The sequence below is a fragment of the Pelodiscus sinensis genome, chromosome 22, assembly GCF_049634645.1.
Source record: "Pelodiscus sinensis isolate JC-2024 chromosome 22, ASM4963464v1, whole genome shotgun sequence".
Lineage (NCBI taxonomy): Eukaryota > Metazoa > Chordata > Testudines > Trionychidae > Pelodiscus > Pelodiscus sinensis.
In genome coordinates, this window is record NC_134732.1 from 19,328,854 (window position 1) to 19,353,035 (window position 24,182).

The following is a 24,182-nucleotide window of genomic DNA, read 5'->3' on the forward strand; positions in this document are numbered from 1 at the left end:
TTTGTATTCACGCCTATCAGTGTGAAAAGTTATTTGCATATATTTGCATATATATTTACATATACATGCAACCACATTTAAGTTTGCGGCCCTCGGCATGTGCTATGAATATCATTGTGGCCCCCAGGGCTTCCAAAGTTAAGTAGCTCTGGTTTAGAGGGTATTTACAGTATTACTAACTTAAAATGCTGCCAAATACCTGTTCCACATTGGTCTGGCCAGCTGAAGGTGCGAGACTAGTGACAGAGATGTCTCACAGTGTCGGGGAGCCCCTCCCATTTCCTTGTCAGTATTATCACCCCATTCCATCCCCCCTCCCCGCCCGTTGCACTGAGCTCCGAATTGCTGAGGAATGATTTGCTGTAGACAAAGTTCCTCTCCTCCCCGCCCCCCATGCTTTTCTTTTTCTCCTCAGCTTTACTGACAAATCAATGCTGAGACCATTTCCTGACCTTGGGGTGCATGCATGTGTGTCCAGTGTGTGGTTCTGTTCACATTTTGTAATGATCGCAGTTTGTATGGTGCTGTGAAGCCTCCCCCGAATGTCCTGAAGAGAATTCTTGGAGCAGTACTCAACGTGTCACTTAAACGCCCCCTCTCGTTTAAGGAGTAGTTCTAAAAGAGCAGCTGCTCTTTGCAGATTCAGGAGTCTCGTCCTTTTCAGGGTTGGTCTTGATTCTTAAAGCCCTGACGCATGCTCCCTTGGCAGGGCTTAAGAAGGATGGGTACACCCCTGTTCTGAAATGGGTCTTAGGACGGAACAGGGAGCTGGTCTTTAAAATAAAACCTCCCCAGCAAAGCGCTGCCCCACCATTTTACACAATAGAGACTGAGAGACATAGAAGTGTGTGCTCTCCTCCTGCCACACGCACGTATCCATGCCAGCTGCGTTTGGATTCGCAGTCCGATTAGAGTCCCCGATTCCCCCCAGGCAGAAGACAAAGGCAAGATCGGGAGAGTGCAAATGGAGGTGCATTGTTGAATTAAGAAATTCAGGGCAAAAGTCTATCTTGCAAATCTATCTCAAAGGGGTATAATGCTCCCCTTCCTCCTCCAGCCCTGCTCCCTCCTGATGCCTGGAGCTCATAGAATCATAGAGCCCTAGGTCTGGAAGAGACCTCAGGAGGTCAAGTCCAGCCCCCTGCCCGAGGCAGGACCAACCCCAACTAAATCATCCCAGCCGGGACTTTGTCAAGCCAGGACTTAAAACCCTCTGGGAATGGAGATTCCACCACTTCCTTTGGGAACCCATCCCAGTGTTTCCCCACCCTCCTAGGGAAATAGTTTTTCCTAACATCCAGGAGCATGGTAGCATATGAGTGAGTTCATGTTACCCCCTTAAAAGCAGGTGGAAAGAGGTTGCAGTTGATAGCGCTCCTTCAGGCAACACCAATAGTGTCTGTTGTGACCAGTCCACAGCTCCTAATAGTGCCCCCTGCTGCAGGACACAAATAATTTCCCTTGATGTCCACAGGATTCCCTTTGTCTCTGGGCTGAGGGGAAGAATCTATCCCCAGCAGACATGCAAGACCCTAACTTGGCCTGTCGGGCTGGTGACTCACAATAACCACTGAGTTCAAAATCCAACAAGCCCTCTGCCATTAACCTAAAGATCCTGTGGCTTTAAAATGGCTGCTCGGCCACCTCACCTCACACGCTGGCTGTGTAAAAAGAGACAGGCCGTTACAAGCGTGGTGAAGATATGACGGTTGTAGTCTGAAACCGGGTGGGATGGCTGAGGTATGCTTGCACTTCCCTGCAGGGCAATTTAGTGAAGGCAAGGTCAAGAGAAGGGTTTAATTGACACATGAGACTGAGGCCTAGTCCACACGAGGCTTTTACTCACAAATTCGACCTTGAGGGGCTTATTTCAAAGTGATACATCTACACTACCCAAGCCTTTTATTCTGGAAGAAGGGGCCATGGAATTTGAACTCTGTAGTCCTGCTTTTCACGAGGAGTAATGATAGTCCTGAATGTGTAATTCCGAAATAACATTAGTCTGGATGCTCCAGTGCCACTAATTCAAACTAATTGGCCTCTGATAGGCCTCCCACAACTCCACAGAGTGATTCCTGAGTCTGAGGTAGCACATTCACATTAAAGGAGCCTGCCTCAGACTACATTCAATTCTTCCCCGTCGCGAGGATACGGAAGTTCGAATTTGGGTACGTCTACACTGCACACTTATTTCGGAATAAGCTATTTCAGAAGAAAGACTCCAAAGTAGCTTATTTCGAAATATTGCATCTACACTGTAGGGAAGCCTCAAAATTATTCCAAGGCAGGCTCCCCTAATGTGGATGTGCTACCTCAATTTAGACCCAGAGGAAGCACTAGGGAGTAATTGCTTTGAATAGTGCTGGGAAGGAGCTATTTCAAAATAGCAGCAATGGAGCATCCACGCTACCGCTATTTCAAAATAGCTGTTTCAGAATAGGCGTTATTCCTCGTGGTTTATAGAAGTCAGAATAAGCCATCCGTTATTTCAAATTTATTTCAAAATAACGGAATTGCCATGTAGATGTTCGCATTGTTGTTTTCAGAATAATGACCCTTATTCCGAATTAACACGGCTGTGTAGACACACCCTTTGTAAAATCAGGTTCCCAGAAGTCGAACTTAGTAAATTTGAAATAATCTCCTAGTGTCGACATGGCCTGAGAGATCATCATGAGGAACACCAGGGACGTGAGCCTTGAAAATCTGAGCCTTAAACCAATATTTCCTGAGCCTGCCTGGTGTTTTAGTGGCATGAGTATGAGCAGGGCTCAACAAATTAGTCTAGTCAATCTACTCGACATAACGTCGACAGAACTCAGCAGTTTTGTCGACGCTGGTATACCTCATTTTATGAGGTATAACACCTTCTGTCGACAGAACTCTGTCGACAGAAGGTGTTATTGCCTGTAACATTGCGTCCAGACTACGGAGTTCTGTCGACAAAGCAGCTTGCTTTGTCGACAGAACTCAATGTGTCTGGACGCTCTTTGTCGATGGAAGTTTTGTCGACAGTATCTGTCGACAAAACTTCCATCGACAAAACACGGTAGTCTAGACGTACCCTAAGTATGCTCCATCCATCCCTGATCAATATTTGTCTAGCCCAGACGGCTCGCAAGCCGCATGCGAAGTGCGGCTTGCAAAGCCACTCCTGCGCCCCACCCCCAACAGCCCCCGGCTCCCTTGTGCTTACCAGGGCAGTGATTTAAAATGGTGCCCAAGATGGTGGCCGTTGACGGGAGCCTGATATGGCCAAAAAGCCTAAGCTTGTTTCTTAAAGGATCAGGCTCCCCTTTTTTTTTTCTTTTTGCTTGACAATTGTGGTGCGGCTCTTCTCATTTTGCTCGCCACTGTTTCGGCTCTCTTTGTTAAATGAGTTGGTCACTTCTGCTCTAGCCTCTCCTTAAACACTTCCTGCATCAGGAATTCCATAGCAGTCATGTTTGTTTTTTTAATCTCCTCCCCCTTTTTTCTCCCTGCATCAAGGAATAATTTGTAGAGACAAAATAAAGCAAATCCAAGTCATCTTATGCTAGTCTCACCACCCGGTGATTTGAAATACCCTCCAAATGTCTGAACTCGCCTAACTTAAGCACTAGAAATGGTCCCCTGAAGCATGCAAAGAGCCAGAGGAAAAATAAGCAGAAACACGGAGCTATTGGGTCTATCCAGGTTTATCCTATAGTTGGGATAGTCAGTATTAAAATCATGAGTGAGGCTAAAGAAACATATATATAATATGACTGAGCCCTGCACACATTATTAGTTATTTCTATTGTGGTGGCAGGCAGGACTCTGTTCCATGTTTGTACAGCGCCTAGCGCAACTAACAGGTGACCCACATGTCCCTGCTTCTCTTTGAAAGGGCTGAGTTTGCCATGTAGGCAAATACTCAGTGTCAGAGACTATGTCTACACTACATATTGCCGGAAGAGTCCATGCAAACGAAGCGCAGATAAGCATTTTCTTGTGCTTCATTTGCATAAACTCGTCCGATCCATTTTTGTGCAAGGGGTTTATGCACAAAAACAAGTAGTGTGAACATTTCCGTTTTGCGCAAAAAACATTTTTTGCCCAAGATCCTTATTCCTTCCCCCAAGAGACACAGAAAGCACGAGGGAGTAATGTAGACTAATAATGTAGAGAAATTTGTAGACAGCACCAAATTTTGAAATAGCCTATTTTGAAATAAACTCGAAATATGTACCTAAATAAGTATCTTATTTTGAGTTTAGAGTGCAGTGTAGACACACAATGTCCAATCTAAACCTCTCTTGCTGCAAGGTAAGCCCATTGTTCTTGTCCTATCCTCAGAGGTCGAGAACAATATTTCTCCCTCCTCCTTGTAACACCCTTTTAGGCACTTGAAAAATGGCTGTCCCCTCTCAGACTTCTCTTTTCCAAAGAAACACATAAAGAAATGAGCTATATATCCAGGACTTTACCTAACTATAATGACTAAGTTACACAAAGCAATTTAATTTGCCCATGTACAGCCATGGGTCTCACTGATGTATTCATTTGTAATAGGCCATACAAGGATCCTGTTTTGTCAGGTGCTGGAGCTGTGGTGGATTCACATTGAGAAGGTCTCCGTGCCTAGCAGAAAGCATTCCACACACCCCAGGACTTCCAGCACACATTTCCTCCCAACCTATATCCAGCAGTCAGTAAGCACCTGATATACAAAAGCCCGTTGTGTAATGTTTGTCGTTGCTTCTTGGCTGAAATGAGCAAACGCCACTAAAACTCCCAATGCAATGCCAAGGGTGTGTCTAGACTTCAGGGCTGTGTCTACACTGGCATGAATTTCCGGAACTGCTTAAAACGGAATGCTATTCCTTTTTCAGTTTTTCCAGAAAAGGAGCGTCTACATTGGCAGGCTGCTTTTCCGGAAAAGCCCTTTTTCCGGAAAAGCGTCTGTGGCCAATGTAGACGCGCTTTTCCGGAAAAGAGCCCTGATCACCATTTTCGCAATCGGGGCTTTTTTCCAGAAAAGACTACTGGGCTGTCTACACTGGCCCTTTTCCGGAACAGTGTTCCGGAATAAGGACTTATGCCCGAGCGGGAGCAGAATAGTTTTTCCAGAATAGCGGCTGATTTTTTACAGTAGAGCGTCGTTGCTTTTCCGGAAATTCAAGGGCCAGTGTAGACAGTTCGCAGCTTATTCCGGAAAAGCGGCTGATTTTCCGGAATAAGTGGCCCAGTGTAGACACAGCCCAGGGTTTTGTGGACAAAAGTGGACTTTTGTTGACAAAACCATACCTGCATCTACACTGCCGCTGAGTTCTGTCAACATAGCGTCAACAGAACTCAGCAGTTTTGTCGATGGCTGTAAACCTCATTCTACGAGGAATAATGCCTTTTGTTGACAGAGTTCTGTCAGAAGGCATTATTGCATCTACACTTTCCTTTGCATCTACACTGTCATGTTGACAAAGCGGCTTGCTTTGTCGACAGAACTGGATGTAGTCTAGATGCTCTTTGTCGACAGAAGCTTTGTCGACAGTAACTGTCGACAAAACTTCTGTCGACAAAAGCCTGTAGTCTAGATATACCACAAGATTGTAGCTGCCCATCCAGAACAATAACTCCGAATGACTGATGTTGTCTTAGCTTAAATGTAACTCCAGGGGCTCAATCGATCATTCATCTGACTTTTAATCTGAGAGTCCAAAACACAAGTCCTTGTTCAAGTGGTAGGCTCTGAATTGACATGACACATTTATGATTCAGATTGTAAAATGGGGTAACCTACGATAGGAGGGACTAGACTCAAGAACTCAGGAGGTGCTTTTCAGTCCTGTTTCTAACTAAAATGAATCCCTGGCTCTAGGTTTCTAGATTTTGCCTGCCAGGACTTGAGGTTCATGACAGAGGTAATCCATGAAAGAGACACCAAGCCTGGAATACAGTCAACCCCAGCGCCCCACTGGGAACTGTTCTAAATGTGTCTCCAGCTAAATGCATAGTGAGTGGTAGCCTAATTCCTTGCAAACAAAATGGCTACATCTAGATTGCATCCCTTTTTCGGAAAAGGGATGCAAATTAGACGTATCGCAATTGCTAATGAAGCGGGGATTTAAATTTTAAAATAAGAGGGATAAGGAATCTTTCGGAAAAGGCTTTATTTTCTGAAAGAGCCGCGTCTAGACTGGCACTTTTTTTCCAGCAAAGCTCCATGCCTTAAAAAAGCGGCAGGCATTTTATGCTAATGAAGCGGGGGAGATTGAAATCCCCGCTTCATTAGCAATTGCGATACGTCTAATTTGCATCCCTTTTCCGAAAAAGGGATGCAATCTAGACGCAGCCAGTTAGTTTACTAGTATCAGCATTTCTTAATCAATTGGCTTTATACAAGTATTCCTTCCAGGAAAACAGCGGGAAAGTGATTACGCTGAAAGCAGTATATTAGTAGGATAATATCAAGGAGCATGTGGAAGATCAGTAGACAAAGGCTGACCTTGTGTAGCTAAACTTTGCAAGAAATTACCTGCTTACTCTTTTGGTTCTTTGTATTCTTTCTCCAGTATGTCATCTTCATCTAACATTTTGGGCCATGTGGATGCTTGGCTTTTTGCTCATGTTCTCCCCCATTTTCATCCCTCCACTGCTCAGGGGTGAAATCATTCAGAATAGCCCAATTAGTTGCTTTCGAACATATCAGACATATGATGGAAGGCAGAAGATGTGCGGCAATGCAGAACAATCTGGGGCAGGGAGAGAGATTTTACTCTGGGAAGTAAGGACTGGCCAAAAAATGCTATTTTTATCAATGGGGGCTACAGGGCACACCCTAGGGCGGTGGTATCTTTATATTGTCTAAGGCTTTGTTTTCATTGGCACCATGATGGGGGCGTTTATTGAGAAAAGAAGCACCAATAGCAATGCCACTGTAAAATCTTAAGTTAGGACAAGGCATAGTGTTGATTGCAAGGTCGCTGGGAGAGGTAGATGCTACATTTCTCACCTTAGAATGACTTTCTCTGGTTTACCTTGTGATCTTAAAGCAGTGATTCTCAACCTTTTTTTTTTATCAAGTACCCCTTTTTAAAAACAAAACAAAACAATTATAAGTACCCCCAGTACCTACAGTTTTCAGGCACACACATTTTTTTTCTACCATTGCAACACATTTGTTTAAACAACTTAATCGTAGCCGGGCAGGCGATGAAATTGTTGGGTATAAAAAGTACAAAAATTAAAAAGTGCTGTAAGACTTAAAACAAAAATGCAGTTTTCTCCAAATTTCAGTTGTGTTGATGTGCCCCCCCTGACTTCTCTCGAATACCCCTAAGGTTAGTCATACCACAGGTTGAGAAACACTGGCCTAAAGCACCTTTCCTCCACTATAGTTTTACAGTGGGGTCGCTAACATGGCTTTCAGACTTCTTTTGCCTTCCGGATTCTAGGCTGCGTCGGGCACTCTGATATAACTCAGCCCTAACTGGCCTAAGTTACAGAAATCTCTCTGTGCTGGTCAGTGGGCCACAGGAGGGCCCAGAAGATCCATAAAGCTTCATGATGGGTCATTGTCCCTGTCTCATATATGTTCTTCTCATCACACCTGCACTATGCCCCTCATGCCAGGGCTTGGGAGGGGGGAGTAGATGGGGCTCACAACTTGATGATTATCTTTCACAATGACAAGGCTTTTAGGGCAATGCAGAGTTCCTTTTCACTGCTCCAGAGGCTGGAACAGAGGTGACAGTCTCACACCACATCTGCACCCACTACTGAATAGCTAAGAAACCCTATGGGTAGCTACAGTAAAACTCCAGTAGTCCGGCATCCAATAGTCCGGCACTCCTGATAGTCCAACATCAAAATGGCAAGAGCCTAGTGAGTGAGCTTCGGCAAAAAACGAGGCACAAGGTAACAGCGGCAGCAGCTGAACTGAGCAAAAAGAGTAAAAAAGGCTTAAAAACCCGAAAACATTACAGTATACTGTATACAGTATGTACAATAAACAGGGTTAAGAACACTTTATATACAGTATATAATGTATACAGTATATATATAACCAGCTTATAGTACCTCCTGATAGTCCGGCATATCTGATAATCCGGCACCACCTAGGTCCCATAGGTTCCGGATTATCGGAAGTCTATTGTAATTAGGACAGACCAAAGCAAAGCTTGAAGAATAGTGATCCCAGAAATCTTAGGCACATACAAGTTGGACCTCTCTAGTCTGGCATTCTCTAGTCTGGCAACATCTGTGGTCCAGCATGATTTTAATTGGCTGGATGTCCACTTATCATGGGTGTGGCCAAATTTCCCACGGTCCCATAAAGTTGTTTACAGCCCCCAGTCCTGGTTCTCCATGTTCTGTGCTGTTCTTTAGCTCTAATTTACCCCAAATGTCTTCTAAGAGCCCGGTAAGCAGTGGAAATGTTGGTCATGCTGCTAGACAATATTGACCTCCCATGGTTCAGCACATTCTCCGTTTCAGTTCCAGTCCAGTCACGAGGGTACCAGACTAAAGAGGTTCAATCTGTACTTAAAAATCAAATGTCTTATCATGAACTTCTGTAAACCTAGCACAGCTTTGCTGAAATCAGTGACGCTAGCGCCAACTTACCCTGTAGGATCCAGCCGCAGATTTCCAATTTGGGCTAAAGACACCATATATGCTGTTCCGTGCAAGCTTCAAAATCCATTGGCCATAGCATGCGCTCCACTTAACTCCTGGAACCTGCTCCTTGACTGGGTTTAAAAGCCTAAAGAAGAGCCAGCAGGCACCTTCCCAAGTTTAGTTTGCATTGCTAGCCACATTCTTCCACCCTTATGTCAGGGAACTGAGGACAGGCTTCTGCAAGAGCAGCTTGGCAGAACCAGTGCGAGTGTTTTAGATGGCTGCTCCTGCCTTGGGATTTGCAGATTTTTGTGCTGCATCTAACTTTGACATTCCTCGGGTCATTCTTTAGCGCGTGTCTGCTAAAAGGTGAGCGTTTTGACAGCCGGCGATGGCTGCATTACTGAAACTTGCGGGTATTACTGTAAATATGAAATCACCAGAGGGCTATATTTTTAGACGCGCAGAATGAAGCACGGAAGGCATACATGTGTGTGAAGCCTGGGAATGATACAAGATTATATTTTACTGTGGGGAACCTTGGAAGGGACAGATTGATACAGGGGTTTGATTCAGAAGGAGAATGGATGAGTGGTTAAGACATCAGAGCCTGATTTTTAAAGGTATTTAGTCACGTAAAGATGCAGTTGGGTGTCTGTTCCAAAGGGCGTAGTGCATGTAACACCTGGTGAATTCACTGCATTTGAAGTCAATGGGAATTAGGAGCCTAGGTGCTTTGGAAAATCCCTCTAGGTGCCTGAGGCATCTAAATACCTTCGGAAAATTTGGCCTTTAGACGTTAGTTCCAAGGTGCATGTGTTTGTGCAGATTCAAATCCCAGTTCTGCCAAGCTCACTAGTTTTGGCAGGGAGGCTGGCCTTATGGTTATATCGCTCGACTGGTGATCGGGAGATCCGGCCCCCATTCCTGACTCTGCCACAGACTCACTGTGTGACCATGGGCAAATCACTCAGGCCTGATTTTTGGAGCTGACCATCCAGAATTCCGGGTGAAGCCAAAGGCAGCAGCCGAGGGGGCACAGCCCCTCAGACTCATGCCTGCTGTGTTTCAATTCCCCACCCATACAAATGGGGGATCGAGAATTTCCTGCCTTACAGTGGGTTGTGTGTGAGGAAAAGTCATTCCTGTTTGTGAGGCGCTTAGGTGCCCATCACCATGGTATCTGAGATGATGACAGACAGGCGCAGGTCGAGAGTTTTGCTGGGAAGATAACTTATATGTAATACCCCTCCTTTGTAACCTATGAGAGGACTGTTTGGAGACTCAGAATGAACTATACCAGCTCGATTACAGTAACACTGAGCTGTTGCTTTTCCTCTAATTTCTCCACCTGGCTGCCTGACGCTGGTTAACTCTTCTCCTCATTTGCTATTCCACAGCATTAGCAGTGCGTCTGTTTTCAGGCAGACTTGTTTTCTGAGGGGCACTGCGATAAGGACAATTGCTATTAAGTGGAATGAACCAAACAAAAGCAGCCGATAGTTTGTTCACCGTCTAATTGCCCTTAATTAAAATCAACCGCAGAGAGAGGCAATGTCACAGTGACACAGGCGCGCCTGAATGCCAGTGTCCCTCCTCAGAGCAGCGACCGTCTAAATATCGTGGGTCTGCCACATGCGCTGAAGCCTAATCGCACCTCTGTTGCGTTGCTCACCCCCTTTCCACTGTTTTACAGCTTGTGGGAAGCTGACAGGAATAAGTGATCCCGTCACAATAAAAACCTCTGGATCAAGGTTTGGATCATGGATGACAGACCCTCTGGCTCCAGAAGGTGAAAACAAGGTAAGATTATGATATTCCCCTCCTGCTATCCTTCCCCTCCCCCCAGTCTGTTACTCAGGGTACGGCTACTCTGAGGTATCCCGGAAAAACTCTGCTGCATCCAAAGAATGAGTTTGCACTTCCACTTTTTTTTTGCAAAAGAGCAAATGCTCTCTTTCAGGGAGCCCTGTATGCCTCGTTCTACGAGGGATATGGGCTCCACCAAAAGAGGAGGCTTTTCCACCATTTGGCCCTATCTAGACGGGGCCAAATGATGGAAAAGCCTCTTCCGGAAAAGCGATCGGAAAAAGGTACCCAAATTGTGGAGCGCAATTTGCATGGCTTTTTCCGAAAAAAAGCTGTAGCGTAGACCTAGCCTCAGAGCTCTGAGTCAAAGCACTGAAACTCTGACTAGAAGTCCACCATCACATGTCCAAGCCAATGTCCACAGAAGACTGTGGAAAGACAACGCATCTCAGCTTTATTGACCTTGTTGCAAGTAAGCCGACAGAGTCTGTGGGCCCCTGGGCAAGGTGTGTGTTGGGGTTGGCTCTAGGCTCTTGGAAGAGGTTGGACCTTGAGTGGAAGGGCTGGAGCTGAGGACAGCCAGCCCTCCATGCCTCCTGGAGGTTGGTACCTCTCCCTCATCCCTCAGAGCCACATGGAGTGTGTGGCATGGCACTCCAGCGGAGATTTAAAGGGCCCAGAGCCCTTTGAATCAGTGGGCCCCCAGGAAGCTGCCCCCTTTACCCGTTCCTCCCCATCGGCAAGCCTGCCCTGTCTGTTCTGCATGCATATCCACACAGCACTTATTAAATCAATGTTAGTTATTTCGAAATAGTTTCCTAGTGTAGACGTGCCCTATGAGTTTAATAACTCCTGAAATAACAAAATCGAAATAAAGTGTCCTCACTACAGGGAAACCTCAAAATGAGGTGGGCTGTGTTACTGAGTCGACTTGGAGAGTCATTATTTTGAAATAGCGGTAGTGCCGCTATTTCGAAACAACAGGCTGAGGAGCAACCGGCTACACAGGCAAAAGCTTTGGAGGGACTGACTGCAAGTCATTCCAACCCACACACTTTGTAGCATGGCTGACAACTTTGCCTCTTGGTTGTGGTTGTTTTTTGTTGTTGTTTTGGTTTTTTCTAAAGATCTGAGGTTTATTGGTTCTTACTTATTTCTTTTGTTCTTTACATTATTTTTCTATTAATTTTATTGCTTATGGAAAAGTTCCAGGCTCACAGCCACTGAAGTTCTCTGTTGATCTATTGGGGGCCAAATTTCTTCCCTCTCCTGTTCACCACAGCCTGCCTCAATTCTGGCATGCTGTCACTTCCCCCTGGAGGAGAGGGCAGTTCCATCTCCATGCGTCAGTCGGTCTTCACTCTGGGTATGTCTAGACTACATAGCTCCGTCGACGGAGCCACGTAGATGAGTTATGCCTCGTGAAATGAGGTTTACTGGAGCAGTCGACAAGGCCTTCCCTTGTCGACCGCGGCGTGTCCAGACTACCGCGCTGTGCCACCAAACAGCTGATCAGCGCAGCGTGGCGGCCATTTTGATGCAAATGAAGCGGCGATTATTTAAATCACCGCTTCATTTTCCTATGTCTAGTAAACTCAGCTATGTCTAGTAAACGTCAACGGAGCCATGTAGTCTAGACACACCCTCTGTCTACTGAGAGGGCCAACCAAGTTGGCCTGGTAGGGCCAGTTACCATCGGGTTCTTAATGGAGAGGACATGAGTGAGCTGGGAACTGGGCTGAGACCCATCAAACTCATTCTTAGCAGGCCTCTCAACGGCCCTACCTATTTTGGTTAACCTATAAAGCACGGTCTTACCTGGGCTCAGTAATACAGTGGCCATTTCAGGCTGAATACCCGCACGCTCCAAGCAGATTACAAGGGCAAAACATGTCCAACAAGCTTCTCATGATCACCTTTGAGTTAAAATCCTTTTGCTGCATATCGGTCCGATGCGTACAAATTTCTATTTAGCCAGCTAATGGCAAAAGACCATTCTCTATATATTAATGGTCCCTAAGATTTTTTTGTAAAGGCTTTCCTGCCCAAAGCTTCCTTATTTTCTAAAGCCTAATGAACAGGGTTGTGTCCTATACAAAGCAGATGAAAGGGAGACTCCAATATTTGGCGTGTTCAAGTTTAGATTTATTTTTTCATACTTGAACCACACTCGTTCTGGTGTAGCTGATGACTCAAGGTGCAAGTCAGTATAATATCAGGCCCATAGTTATTAGCCAACCAGAAGGGACCATCGAAGTCTGATTGGTGTCTATAACACTGCTGTGCATATCTCCGATGAAGTCGTCTGACCCATGTACATCCCCCCTCCTCTGTCTTCCTCCACCTTCCTTGTTGTGAAGAATTAATTTGCTGCATCAAGAGAGGTTTTTGTTTTGTTCTGTTTTGGTCTTGTCAATTCAGACTGTTCAGCTCTGCTCACAAGGAGGTAGGAAGCCAATAAAATCAATCTAGGCTTCCAAAGAGAGATGGAATAGAAAGTATCTGAAGGCATTTGCTGAGGACATTATAGGAGGCAAAACAAACAAATCAAAAAAAGCTCAGCTAAATGGAAATTCACTATTGTTTAATGCTGCCTTAGTCAAAGGAGGTGGGAAGGCAAATTAATGTCATTCTCTACTCTTTTTTGGGGTTCTCTTGCTGAGACAGGGAGGAACCCTATTAACAAAAAGATTCCTACTGATGATTCCAAAGTTGATTTCATTTCAGAGAAGCATCTTAGCTCTGAACATAGGCATTAAAACCCAGGGCACTATGCAGAGATAAAGACCATCTGTCCCTTCCTCTCGCCAACCTAATCTAGTTAGAAAGCTTCAAAGGAGTAGCTGAGTTAGTTTTTAAGGTGCTTCTTACTAGACAATCAGTCTGTAACAGGAAAAACTTAAAAAACAACCAACAAAACATGTTGCTGGTATCATGAGCTTTCGTGGGCACAACCCACTTCTTCAGATGACTGGAGTATTAGAAGTCCAGATCCAAGAATAAATAAGGGTATGTCTACACTTGCACCCTATTTCAAAATAGGGATGAAAATGCAGCAATTCGAAATTGCAAATGAAGCTGGGATTTAAATATCCCGCGTTTCATTTGCCTAATCGCGTTATGGCACTATTTCGAGTTAGCGCTATTTCGAATTAACAGACGCTGTGTAGACATGGTTATTTCAAGAGAAATCCCTTCTCTCAAAATAACCCTTATTCCTCATACAATTAGGTTTAACAGTTATTAAACAGCACTAACTCAAAATAGCGCCATAACACGATTATGCAAATGGATATTTAAATCCCGGCTTCATTTGCAATTTCGAATTGCTGCATTTGCATCCCTATTTCAAAATAGGGTGCAAGTGTAGACATACCCTTAGGGAATAAGGAAGGTTTTTTTTATTTCTTTCTCTTTTCTCTCTTCTTTCTCTATTTTTCCCCTTTTTTCCTCCTCCCCCGCCATCTTCCCTTCCCTTATTTATTCTTGGATCTGGACTTCTAATACTCCAGTCATCTGAAGAAGTGGGTTGTGCCCACGAAAGCTCATGAAACCATCTATGTCTACGTCTATGCTGCCATTTTTTTTGGCAGAAGATACGCAAATTGCCCCTAAAAAGCCCCATGTAGACGGGGCCATTTGTCAGAAAAAAACCCTTTTGTGCAAGATTCCTTATTCCTCAAAAAATGAGGTTTACAGGATCTTACTCAAAAGGGTTTTTTTCCGACTAATGACCCTGTCTACATGGGGCTTTTTAGCAGCAAAATATGTTCCGCAAAAAGGATTGGCAGAAGATATGCAAATGAGAGCACAATTTGCATATCTTCTGCTGAAAAAAAAAGGTAGCGTAGACGTAGCCTACATGTTTTGTTAGTCTTTAAGGTGCTACTAGACTATTTCCTAATCTGGTTAGTTTATACGCTGTAATCAAATCATTCCTTCTTTTTTATAAAGATCTTCAGAGAGAGACATTATTGGGTACAAAAAGGCTCTTTACTCCTACACCCTTGGCTGAAAGCTGAAGCCAGACAGATTCAAACTGGAAATAAGGCTCAGATTTTGAACAATGAGCGTGATTAGCCAAGGGGAATGGTGGACTCTGCATCTCTTGATGTGTTCTGATCAAAATGGGATGATATGCCTTAGTGAACGAGCAAGTTACTGGGATCAGTACAGAGGTGCCTGGGTGAAATTTAATGGCCGGTGAGATTAGATGACTTCATGATCCCATCTGGCCTTAGGACTCCTCGTCGCATCTGGCCTTAGAGTCTCTTGGACAAGGACCTGGAGTTTCACAGATGCATAGAGTTGGAGTCAACTGCATGATCTAAAATTATGATGAAAAGGGTTTTATTTTAGTCCAAGGTATTCCCATTACAGGCATCAGTGGTGCAGACCTTAAGACATGATGAGCGGTTATGTCAAAAGGAACCAGCCTCTGTTGCCATATAATGATAAATACCAAACTGAAACAAAAATGCTGATTTTCAAGACTGGGCCCCAGCGATCGGGTGCCAAACATCCGCTGCAAATTTATTGCTGTAGTACTTTCGAATGGAAGCAGATTTAATCTCTGTATCTGGTGGAGGTTGGGAGAGCAAAGTGACAGTGTCTTGTTGCTCATTACTATTCTTCTGCTCTATGCTTCTTGGTTCACAGAGCAGGCCTATCGTGTTCTGCCGTCAATCCGGGTCTTGCTTATCCATAAACTTACAGGGATTTTTAAAGTACATAATCAATGAAGTTGTCTGTCTGGCTTGTTAACTGAAGTGCTTATGGCCAGCTGTTGAGCAAGATGATTGGCTGCACAGGATCCATCTAATATAACATCGGGCAATAATTAAACCAAACTTTATGCGCATCGTAATTAAAAATGTAATTATGGAGAAGAACCCTGTACTCACATCACGTTTCATTTTCCTCTTGATAAAACACGGGATTATTCTGCATGGGCTACATTTTGGCATATTTACTCAATTCCCTGATGTTAGTGCAGCTACTCCAGATTTACACTGGCGCAAAAAGAGAAAATGGCCAATTATATCTTTAAAATGAACTCTAATTGTCCAATTGAATTGCAAGGGCCTTCTGTGGCTCTTAGCATCTTCAGAAAGCTATTTGTCTATCATTATTATTAATTATTTGTATTAGCATCTAAGAAGCCTCCTTTTAATAGTTATCACACACAGTTTCTTTTCTCCAGTAGATGATTTTAGTGTCTGTAGAATTATAGAACATTAGAACTGGAAGGGACCTTGAGAGGTCATCGAGTCCAGTCCCCTGCCCTCATGGCAGGACCAAATACTATCTAGATCATCCCTTAAATATCTCCATCACTGAAAATATTCAAGAGCATATTAGATAGCCAGTTTCTGTCTAACCTGCTCTTAAATATCTCCAGTGATGGAGATTCCACAACTTCCCCAGGCAATTTATTCCAGTATTTAACCACTCTGCCATTTAGGAAGGTTTCCTAATGTCCAACCTCAACCTCTCTTGCCACAATTTAAGCCCATTGTTCTCCTTGGCCTCTAAGGATAGGACAAGAAGCAGTTTTTCTTCTTCCTCCTTATAAAACCCTTTTAGATATTTGAGAACCGCTATCATGTCCCCTCCGTCTTCTCTTTCTAAACTAAACAAGCCCAGTTCTTTCAGTCTTCCCTCATAGCTCATGTTTTCTAGACATTCAGTCATTTTTGTTGCTCTTCTCTGGATATTCTCCAATTTCTCCACATCTTTCTCAAAATGTGGTGCCCAGAACTGGACTCAATATTCCAGTTGAGGCCCAATCAGCGTAGAGTAGAGTGGAAGAATGACTTATTGTGTCCTGATCACAACAGGTACAAGGGAGTAGCAAGATTTTCTAGGGATTGTAGCTCTACGTTTAGAAGTACATACAATTGCTTTTATTTGAAACATGCTAGGAATTTCATGGGTTCATTGGCAGAGTTTGATGCTGATGGCAGGTGTGACCAAAATGCTGGTCCTCTCTGAGTTGCATCACAATGCACAATAAGTTTGGCAGGTGTTCGTCTGTTCAGATCCCTAAATGAGTCGTTTCTTGATATCATAATATCACTGAACTCAACTAGGCATGATTGATTGTGAATCTCCTGGGAGAAGTCCGGCAATGAAATGGCAAGAGGACGTTGAAGGCTAGGATTGATGAGCGTGGGCGGAGCAGTGTGTGGAAGAAACTCACTCAAAGCCAGGTTGCACCATGCCTGGCTTGAAACAGTGCTATCAATCTCTTGTGTTCTGAAGCAAAGAAACTCATCACAGTCAGCCACCCTAAAATGCTAGAATTATAGCAAGGGTTTCTGCTTTTCTGGTTTTAAAAGTACCCAGCGTATTTGGCATGTATTACTTTTTAATGCCAAATAATGAAACAGGAGCAGCAGAGCAATAAGATGGCTCAGTTTCTCATTTTTTATAAAGTATTGTCATTTCCTGGGTAAATTCAGTCATCTCAGAAGGGTATCTGTGTTAGCCAAAAAAATAAAGTTTTTTCAGTTACAGACTAACAAATATTTTACCTTATTCAGGATACCATCCACATTTTGTGTTAGTCTCTACGGGACTGCAGGACTATTCGTTGTTTTTTAGAGACCCTAATTCAATAAACTCCACCTTTGAAAGGAGAAACTCCACATCAGAGGCATAGTGAGGGTATTATGCACCTGGGGGCAAAAGCAAAATTTGCAACACCCCCACCCCCTGCCGCACAGCAGGGCCCCGAACCTGGCACACAACTGAGCCCGACCCTGGAAGGATGGGGGGGAGCTTGTACTGCATCTTCCCCCTCCCCCTCCAATTTGGGACTGAGTCCCTGCATGCACTAACCCACTGATGGAGATGTAGGAGGGTCGGACTGGGGGCAGAGAGGCAGCAGAAGAGGAGCAGGCGAGCCGAGGGATGACAGGAGGAGCAGAAGGGGACTAAATTGGTGCCCCCCTAGCATGGCGCCCGGGGACAACTGTCCCCCCTCTCTACGCCTCTGCTCCATATCCCGTCTCCCAAGATGGCTTGTCTCTAAGAACCTACCAACCCTTTTCCTCAAGGGAATTGGTGTCTTCTTCCATCTGGGATCTTCTCAGGCCTGTCAAAGGAAGTGCATGGAACATCTTCATCCCGGTTCACAGAATGTTTCAAATCTGGGCTACCTTTGAAGTTTAGGGCCGATGTTTTGCAGAGCTCTCAAATGTTCACATTCTAAGATAAACAACCAAACACTGTACAGGTTGAACCTCTCTAGTCTGGCACCCTCAGGACCTGACCGGTTCCAACTAGAGAATTTTCCAGACCACAGGAGGTCAATATTGTCTAACAGAGTTACCAACACTTCCGCTGCTTACTGGGCTCTTAGAAGACACGAGGGGTCAATTAGAGCTAAATAACAGCACAGAGCACTGAGATCCAGGACTGGTGGCTGTAAAGAAACATTATGGGACCGAGGGAAACTTGGTCACACCCATGAAAAGTGGCCATCTGGCTAACTAAAACCATTCTGTATGACAGATGTTTCTGGACCAGAGAGTTCTAGGCTAGAGAGGGTCAACCTGTATATCCATACCTGAGCCGATGACTTCACATAACCTTGGTAACACTGATCAGGGGATGTTCCATGCATTTTCAGTTACATCTAGGCTGTGTCTACACTAGCACCCTTTTCCGGAAAAGGGATGCAGATTAGCCAAGTCGGAATTGCAAATGCAGTGGGGATTTAAATTTTCCCCACTGCATTTGCATGAACATGGCTGCCACTTTTTTCCGGCTCAGGGCTTTTCCGAAAAAAAGCGCCAATCTAGACAGGGATCTTTCGGAAAATAAAGCCTTTTCCGGAAGATCCCTTATTCCTGATTTTAAGAGGAATAAGGGACCTTTCGGAAAAGGCTTTATTTTCCGAAAGATCCCTGTCTAGACTGGCGCTTTTTTCCGGCAAAGCCCCGAGCCGGAAAAAAGCGGCAGCCATGTTCATGCAAATGCAGTGGGGAAATTTTAAATCCCCACTGCATTTGCAATTCCGACTTGGCTAATCTGCATCCCTTTTCCGGAAAAGGGTGCCAGTGTAGACACAGCCCTAATGCGTGTTTGGGTACACAAAGCAGGGCAGCTTCTTCTGGAAGCAGCATAATTGTCCTTTTCCATCTTTGATCAAAACAAAGTCTGTGTTAAACTGACAAATATTTCCTGGGACATTTTTTGAGGACAATGAATCAAACTAGAGATGGGTTCGAGCCAGGGATTTCAATCCAATCCCTTTCAAATTTCAGATGGCAATGGACAGGGCTCAACAAACTGCTGAATCTACTCACCTGTGGTGAGTAGATTTCAGCTGGTTGCTCCATGCGCCCCATTCACTGGCGCTTCATGCATATCAAGCCCTGACAATGGAGATTAGAATGAAATCTCTGGGTTTGACCACTCCTTACAATTCTAATGCCACCCCTTAGAGTTATGATTCCAGAACCAAAAGGTATCTATTTTCTAGTACAGATTGAGTCACAATCTCACGAGGTCAATCCGTGCTCTTCAATTTAAGCCTGAACTCCTGGGCTGCGTCTAGACTGGCATGATTTTGCGGAAATACTTTTAACGGAAAAGTTTTTCCGTTAAAAGTATTTCCGCAAAAGCGTGGCTAGATTGGCATGGATGCCTTTGCGCAAAAGATGCTTTTGCGCAAAAGCATCCATGGCCAGTCTAGACATGATTTTGCACAAGAAAGCCCCCATTGCCATTTTAGCCATCAGGGCTTTTTTGCGCAAAACAGTTCTTCCCTGTCTACGCTGGCCGCAAGAGGGCTTTTTCCTGAGCGGGAACATGAGAGAATTTGAGCAAGAAGCACTGATTTTGTACATTACAAAGTCAGTGCTCTTGTGCAAATTCAAGTGGCCAGTGTAGACAGCTGGCAAGTTTTTGCACAAAAGCGGGCACTTTTGAGCAATATCTTACCAGTCTAGACGCACCCCTGGAGCGAAATCCTCGCCTTAGGAGTTCTGTTATTAACTTCTGTGGGGCCAAAACTTCAACCGACCATCAGAATTCCAAACCTTGCTCTATTCCAAATCTGGGTTTAGCACTGTCTCCTAGGCACATCTAGGCTGTGTCTACACTGGCCACTTATTCCAGAAAATCAGCCGCTTTTCCGGAATAACTTGCCAGCTGTCTACACTGGCCCCTTGAATTTCCGGAAAAGCACTGACGATCTACTGTAAAATTGTCAGAGTTTTTCTGGAAAAACGATGCTGCTCCCGTTCAGGCAAAAGTCCTTTTCCGGAAAACTGTTCCAGAAAAGGGCCAGTGTAGACAGCATAGATTTCTTTCTGCAAAAAAGCCCCGATCACGAAAATGACGGTCGGGGATTTTTTGTAGAAAAGCGCGTCTAGATTGGCCACGGACGCTTTTCCAGAAAAAGAGCTTTTCCGGAAAATCATCCTGCCAATGTAGACGCGCTTTTTCCGAAAATGCTTATAACGGAAAAGTTTTCCGTTTTAAGCATTTCCGGAAAAGGGTGCCAGTGTAGTCGTAGCCCTACAGTTCACAGGAGTTTTCCCGTTGACATCCCTCTGCTCAGTCTCACTACACAGAACTCAATAGAGGTTTCACAAGGACCATGCGGGCAGAAGTTGTATTTGTTTAAGACGTGGAAATATACCTCCCAAAAGTCATCTCTAGTACGGTTTCGTTTATTATCTCTCTGCTAGCTCATACAATTTTTGATGTAGAAACCAGCTGTCTTATTGTTAGGCAGCTGCATACAAAATGTCACCAGCAGGACAGATTTATTTTCTCCACGCTCACTGTATTGCTTTGTAATTTGCTTCAATACTGGTTGCAAATGACTCAAGCATTTTGTAAGAAGTCTAGACAGTATCCCTAGTGAACTGGCATTTAAGTAATAATCTAAAATATCTCCACCATCAACCAATAATTTAACAATAGCAAGATTCTGATGTCTTTATCTATTGTGTCATAGAAGACTGCTTTGAGCTTTTGAAACAGGAGGGTGTGATATTTAAAGGGGATAAGGAATTTCCAATGAATTTCCTTGACAATGAGTGATTGCATTCATATTCTTGTGCATGCCAAATTCATGGAGTTCCACTCGTCAGATGATATAATTTAATAAATGCTGCCCTGATGAGGCCTGCAGGAAGCCAAAAGAGGTATCAGCATAACATCCCAGTCTGCCTGGATAAAACCTGTGTATTAATTGCCCTTTCAAAGGACAAAGAGAGCTACCTGAAACTTCAAGGTAATAGATTTATTACAGAGCATCTGGGAAGATGTTAGCCTGTGACGTAGTGGGGGTACTTGCTGGGCTGTGGTGACCCCTGCTGTCTGGAGCAAGACCCAGCAGGGAAAACCTCGCTACGCAGAGGTAATGCCAAACTTGTTGATCCAGGGGCCAGACACCCCCCATGGAGAGGAACAAAGGAAGGTGGATGCTGCCCTGGCTGGGGGGCAGGGCTGGAAGTTGGTTAGTTGGTTGGTGGCTGTCTGTGAGGATGGATGAGACAGCCTAGGGAGAGGAGCTGGAGTTTAGGGGCCCAGTCTCCCCCCAACTCAAGGGGGCCTGAGGCATCCTAGCCCAGCTCTGTGACCAGACTACATCTGTGCTGTGCTGTATCCTGGAGAGGCAATAAACTTCCTCAATTCTACTGGCTGGTGCGGTCTGTTTGTGCCATTTCGGGGTGCAGGAGACGGGGGACCCCAACGCGCCGTTACATAGCCTCCCCAGCTTGGAAAGCTTTTCTGCGCTAGTTAACTAATCAGTTGAGTTTTAAATTGTTGACCGACATTTTTGATCATTGGTAGCCTCCTCCCAATGCATCACTTTCAAGGAGGTTGCTAATTACAGCCGCTCTCCCTAGCAATTTGCTCTGGATTTCTTGTGATCCTTGGTGTCTGTGCATGAGAAGACCTACTGTTAATAACTGCGGGCCTCCCTACCATTTCTGAATAAGCAGGGTCTTCGAATAGATGTTTGGCTGATGAGCTGGAGGGCAAAGCCAGGCCAGGCCAGAAAGAGTCTGTCATAGAATCCACGGGTTGGAAGAGTCCTCAGGAGGTCACTGAGTCCAGCCCCCTGCCCAAATCAGGACCAACCCCAACTCAATCATCCCAGCCAGGGCTTTGTCAAGCCAGAACTTCAAAACCTCTAGGGATGAAGATTCCACCCCCTCCCTAGGGAACCCATCCCAGCGCTTCCCCACCCACCTAGGGAAATAGTTTTTCCTAATATCCAACCTAGACCTCCCCCAGTGCAACTTGAGACCATTGCTCCTTGTTCTGCATCCATCACTACTGAGAACAGCCTCTCTCCCTCCTCTTTGGAATCTCCCTTCAAGTAGTTGAAGGCTGCTCTCAAATCCCCCCTCACTCTTCTCTTCTGCAAACTAAACAAGCCCAGATCCTTCAGCCTCTCCTCGTAAGTCATGTGTTCCAGCCCAGTAATCATCTGGGCTGGACTCTCTCCAATGCATCCACATCCTTTCTGTAATGGGGGCCCCAGAATTGGATGCAGTACTCCAGATGTGGCCTCCCCAGTGCCAAATAAAGGGGAATAATCACTTCCCTAGATCTGTCGGCAATGCTTCTCCTCATGCACCCTAATGTGCCATTTGCTTTCTCCTCTGTCCATGCCAGTCACCCAATTCCTTGCAAGTGTAATGAGACCCCCATAGGAAAAGAGGGGCAGAGTTTTCTCCTCAAAGTGAGTCTTCTTTAGTTTAGTCTTCCGATTGCTCCCTAATATGACTCATGATGCTGTCGCCCTCCATATCTTCAAGAAGGAGGGGGAAGGAGGGGACAAAAATCTCTCTCTCTATTGCTCATATGTTATGATGGTTCTCTGCTGCCTTGTAACATGAAATTTTTCCATTGTTTGCCCAGGTCTGGTACATGGACAGTTACCACAACAACCGCTTTGTCCGCGAGTACAAAAGCATGTCGGATTTCATGAATACAGACAATTTCACCTCTCACCGTCTCCCTCACCCCTGGTCTGGCACAGGCCAAGTGGTCTACAATGGCTCGATCTATTTCAATAAATACCAAAGCCACATCATCATCAGGTTTGATTTGAAAACCGAGACCATCCTCAAGACGCGCAGCCTGGATTATGCTGGTTACAACAACATGTACCACTACGCCTGGGGAGGCCATTCCGACATTGACCTCATGGTGGATGAAAATGGCTTGTGGGCTGTCTATGCCACCAATCAAAATGCGGGGAACATTGTTATTAGCAAGCTGGATCCCAACACCCTCCAGAGCCTGCAAACCTGGAATACCAGCTACCCGAAACGCAGTGCCGGCGAGGCCTTCATCATATGCGGTACGCTCTACGTCACCAACGGGTACTCGGGAGGAACCAAGGTGCACTACGCCTACCAGACCAACGCATCCACTTACGAGTACATTGACATCCCGTTCCAAAACAAATACTCACACATTTCCATGTTAGACTACAACCCTAAGGACCGAGCCCTCTACGCCTGGAACAACGGGCATCAGATACTTTACAACGTCACCCTCTTCCATGTCATCAGGTCTGATGAATTGTAGTCTGCTTTTGTCTAGAAACTAATTTAAAAAAAATTACCAATATTGAGGAAACACTCTTATTTAAAAAACAAACGGCTGCCAAAATAAAGAATAACTTCACAGAGGATTATACAGCATACACCTGAGCATTACCTCTACATTTCTAGACATCCAAGTCTGTGTTATAGAGACTTAAGAATAATCATATACTTGCAGCTGGAACTGCACTGAAAAGAAACACTCCAGTTTTTGTTTTGCTTTTGGTTCCCATAGCAAATCTACTGAACATGCTAAAGAAGTAAGGCAATGACTGTTGGAAATTAGCACTGGGGAGAATTTCTCTCTAACTCTATGTGAGTTGCATGGACATTTTCCTGCATCACGGTCAACTCTGATGGATGTGTGATTTGTATTTCTAAGTGGAAAAGCTATCTTGGTGTTTGGTGAGACTAACACTGGTTGGTTTTACTTGCATTCCCTTGCAGCTACTGTCTCTCAACTGTGTTTTTGTCTCTTAGATTAACTGTGCTGAGACTCAAAGTAGCTCATGGATCTGTGTCTTAGTATCTATTAAACACGATGGTTTCAGTATGTATTATGAACAAGTTGTTGTACCCATATTGTTTGAACTTATGTATTCAGCAAATATACTGTATCATGTATGTCTGTTACTTACCGGAGGTGGCAAAACTTTGTCTGTCTAGTTTATGCAATGAATGTTGTAAATGCAATGACGTAGTTTGGATTACTAAATGATGGTTTCATTTCTAAAAAAAAAAAAAAAATACAATGAATCAGTGTTCACCCCTTATACACAGGTAACTAATTTCATGTTGATAATTTAAAAAATATTAGATTACTATTATAATACCTACATAATATTATGATTGATGGACATAGCTTCTGTGGATATTCTGTGGCATCAGATTCCCATAAGAAGTCTTCGGGAGATGGAATTGTGAAGGAAATTGATTTTTTTTAAAGGGGAAAACTTTGTACTATCCACAGTTATCTAAGGAACAATAAAAATATTAGGAGACATCCCTGCTTTGCTTATTGTGTACTGGATATGTAGGGCAGTGGTTTTCAAATTATGAGTCACGACCCAGTGCTGGGTGGTGGAATGTCGGGTCTTGGGTCTCGTTGCTGCAGGGGGATCAGGTGACCAACGGGGGGCTAAGGCAGCTTCCTGCCTGTTCTGGCACTGCAGACTGCGCTGCGCCCCAGAAGCAGTTGGCAGCAGA

General features: G+C 44.6%; 1 protein-coding gene across 5 annotated transcripts in view; it reads left to right on the forward strand.

The window, feature by feature from the left end:
* OLFM1 (olfactomedin 1) overlaps positions 1–23,979 on the forward strand; it is a 77,899-nt gene extending 53,920 nt beyond the window's left edge. For all 5 annotated transcript variants that reach the window (XM_025183480.2, XM_006120754.3, XM_006120753.2 and 2 more), the window contains exons 5-6: positions 10,277–10,383; positions 22,285–23,979. In XM_025183480.2, the coding sequence (XP_025039265.1) occupies positions 10,277–10,383; positions 22,285–22,959 (782 nt within the window). In that variant the 3' untranslated portion in view covers positions 22,960–23,979. The remainder of the gene's footprint in view (positions 1–10,276; positions 10,384–22,284) is intronic.
* Positions 23,980–24,182: the final 203 nt, after the last annotated feature.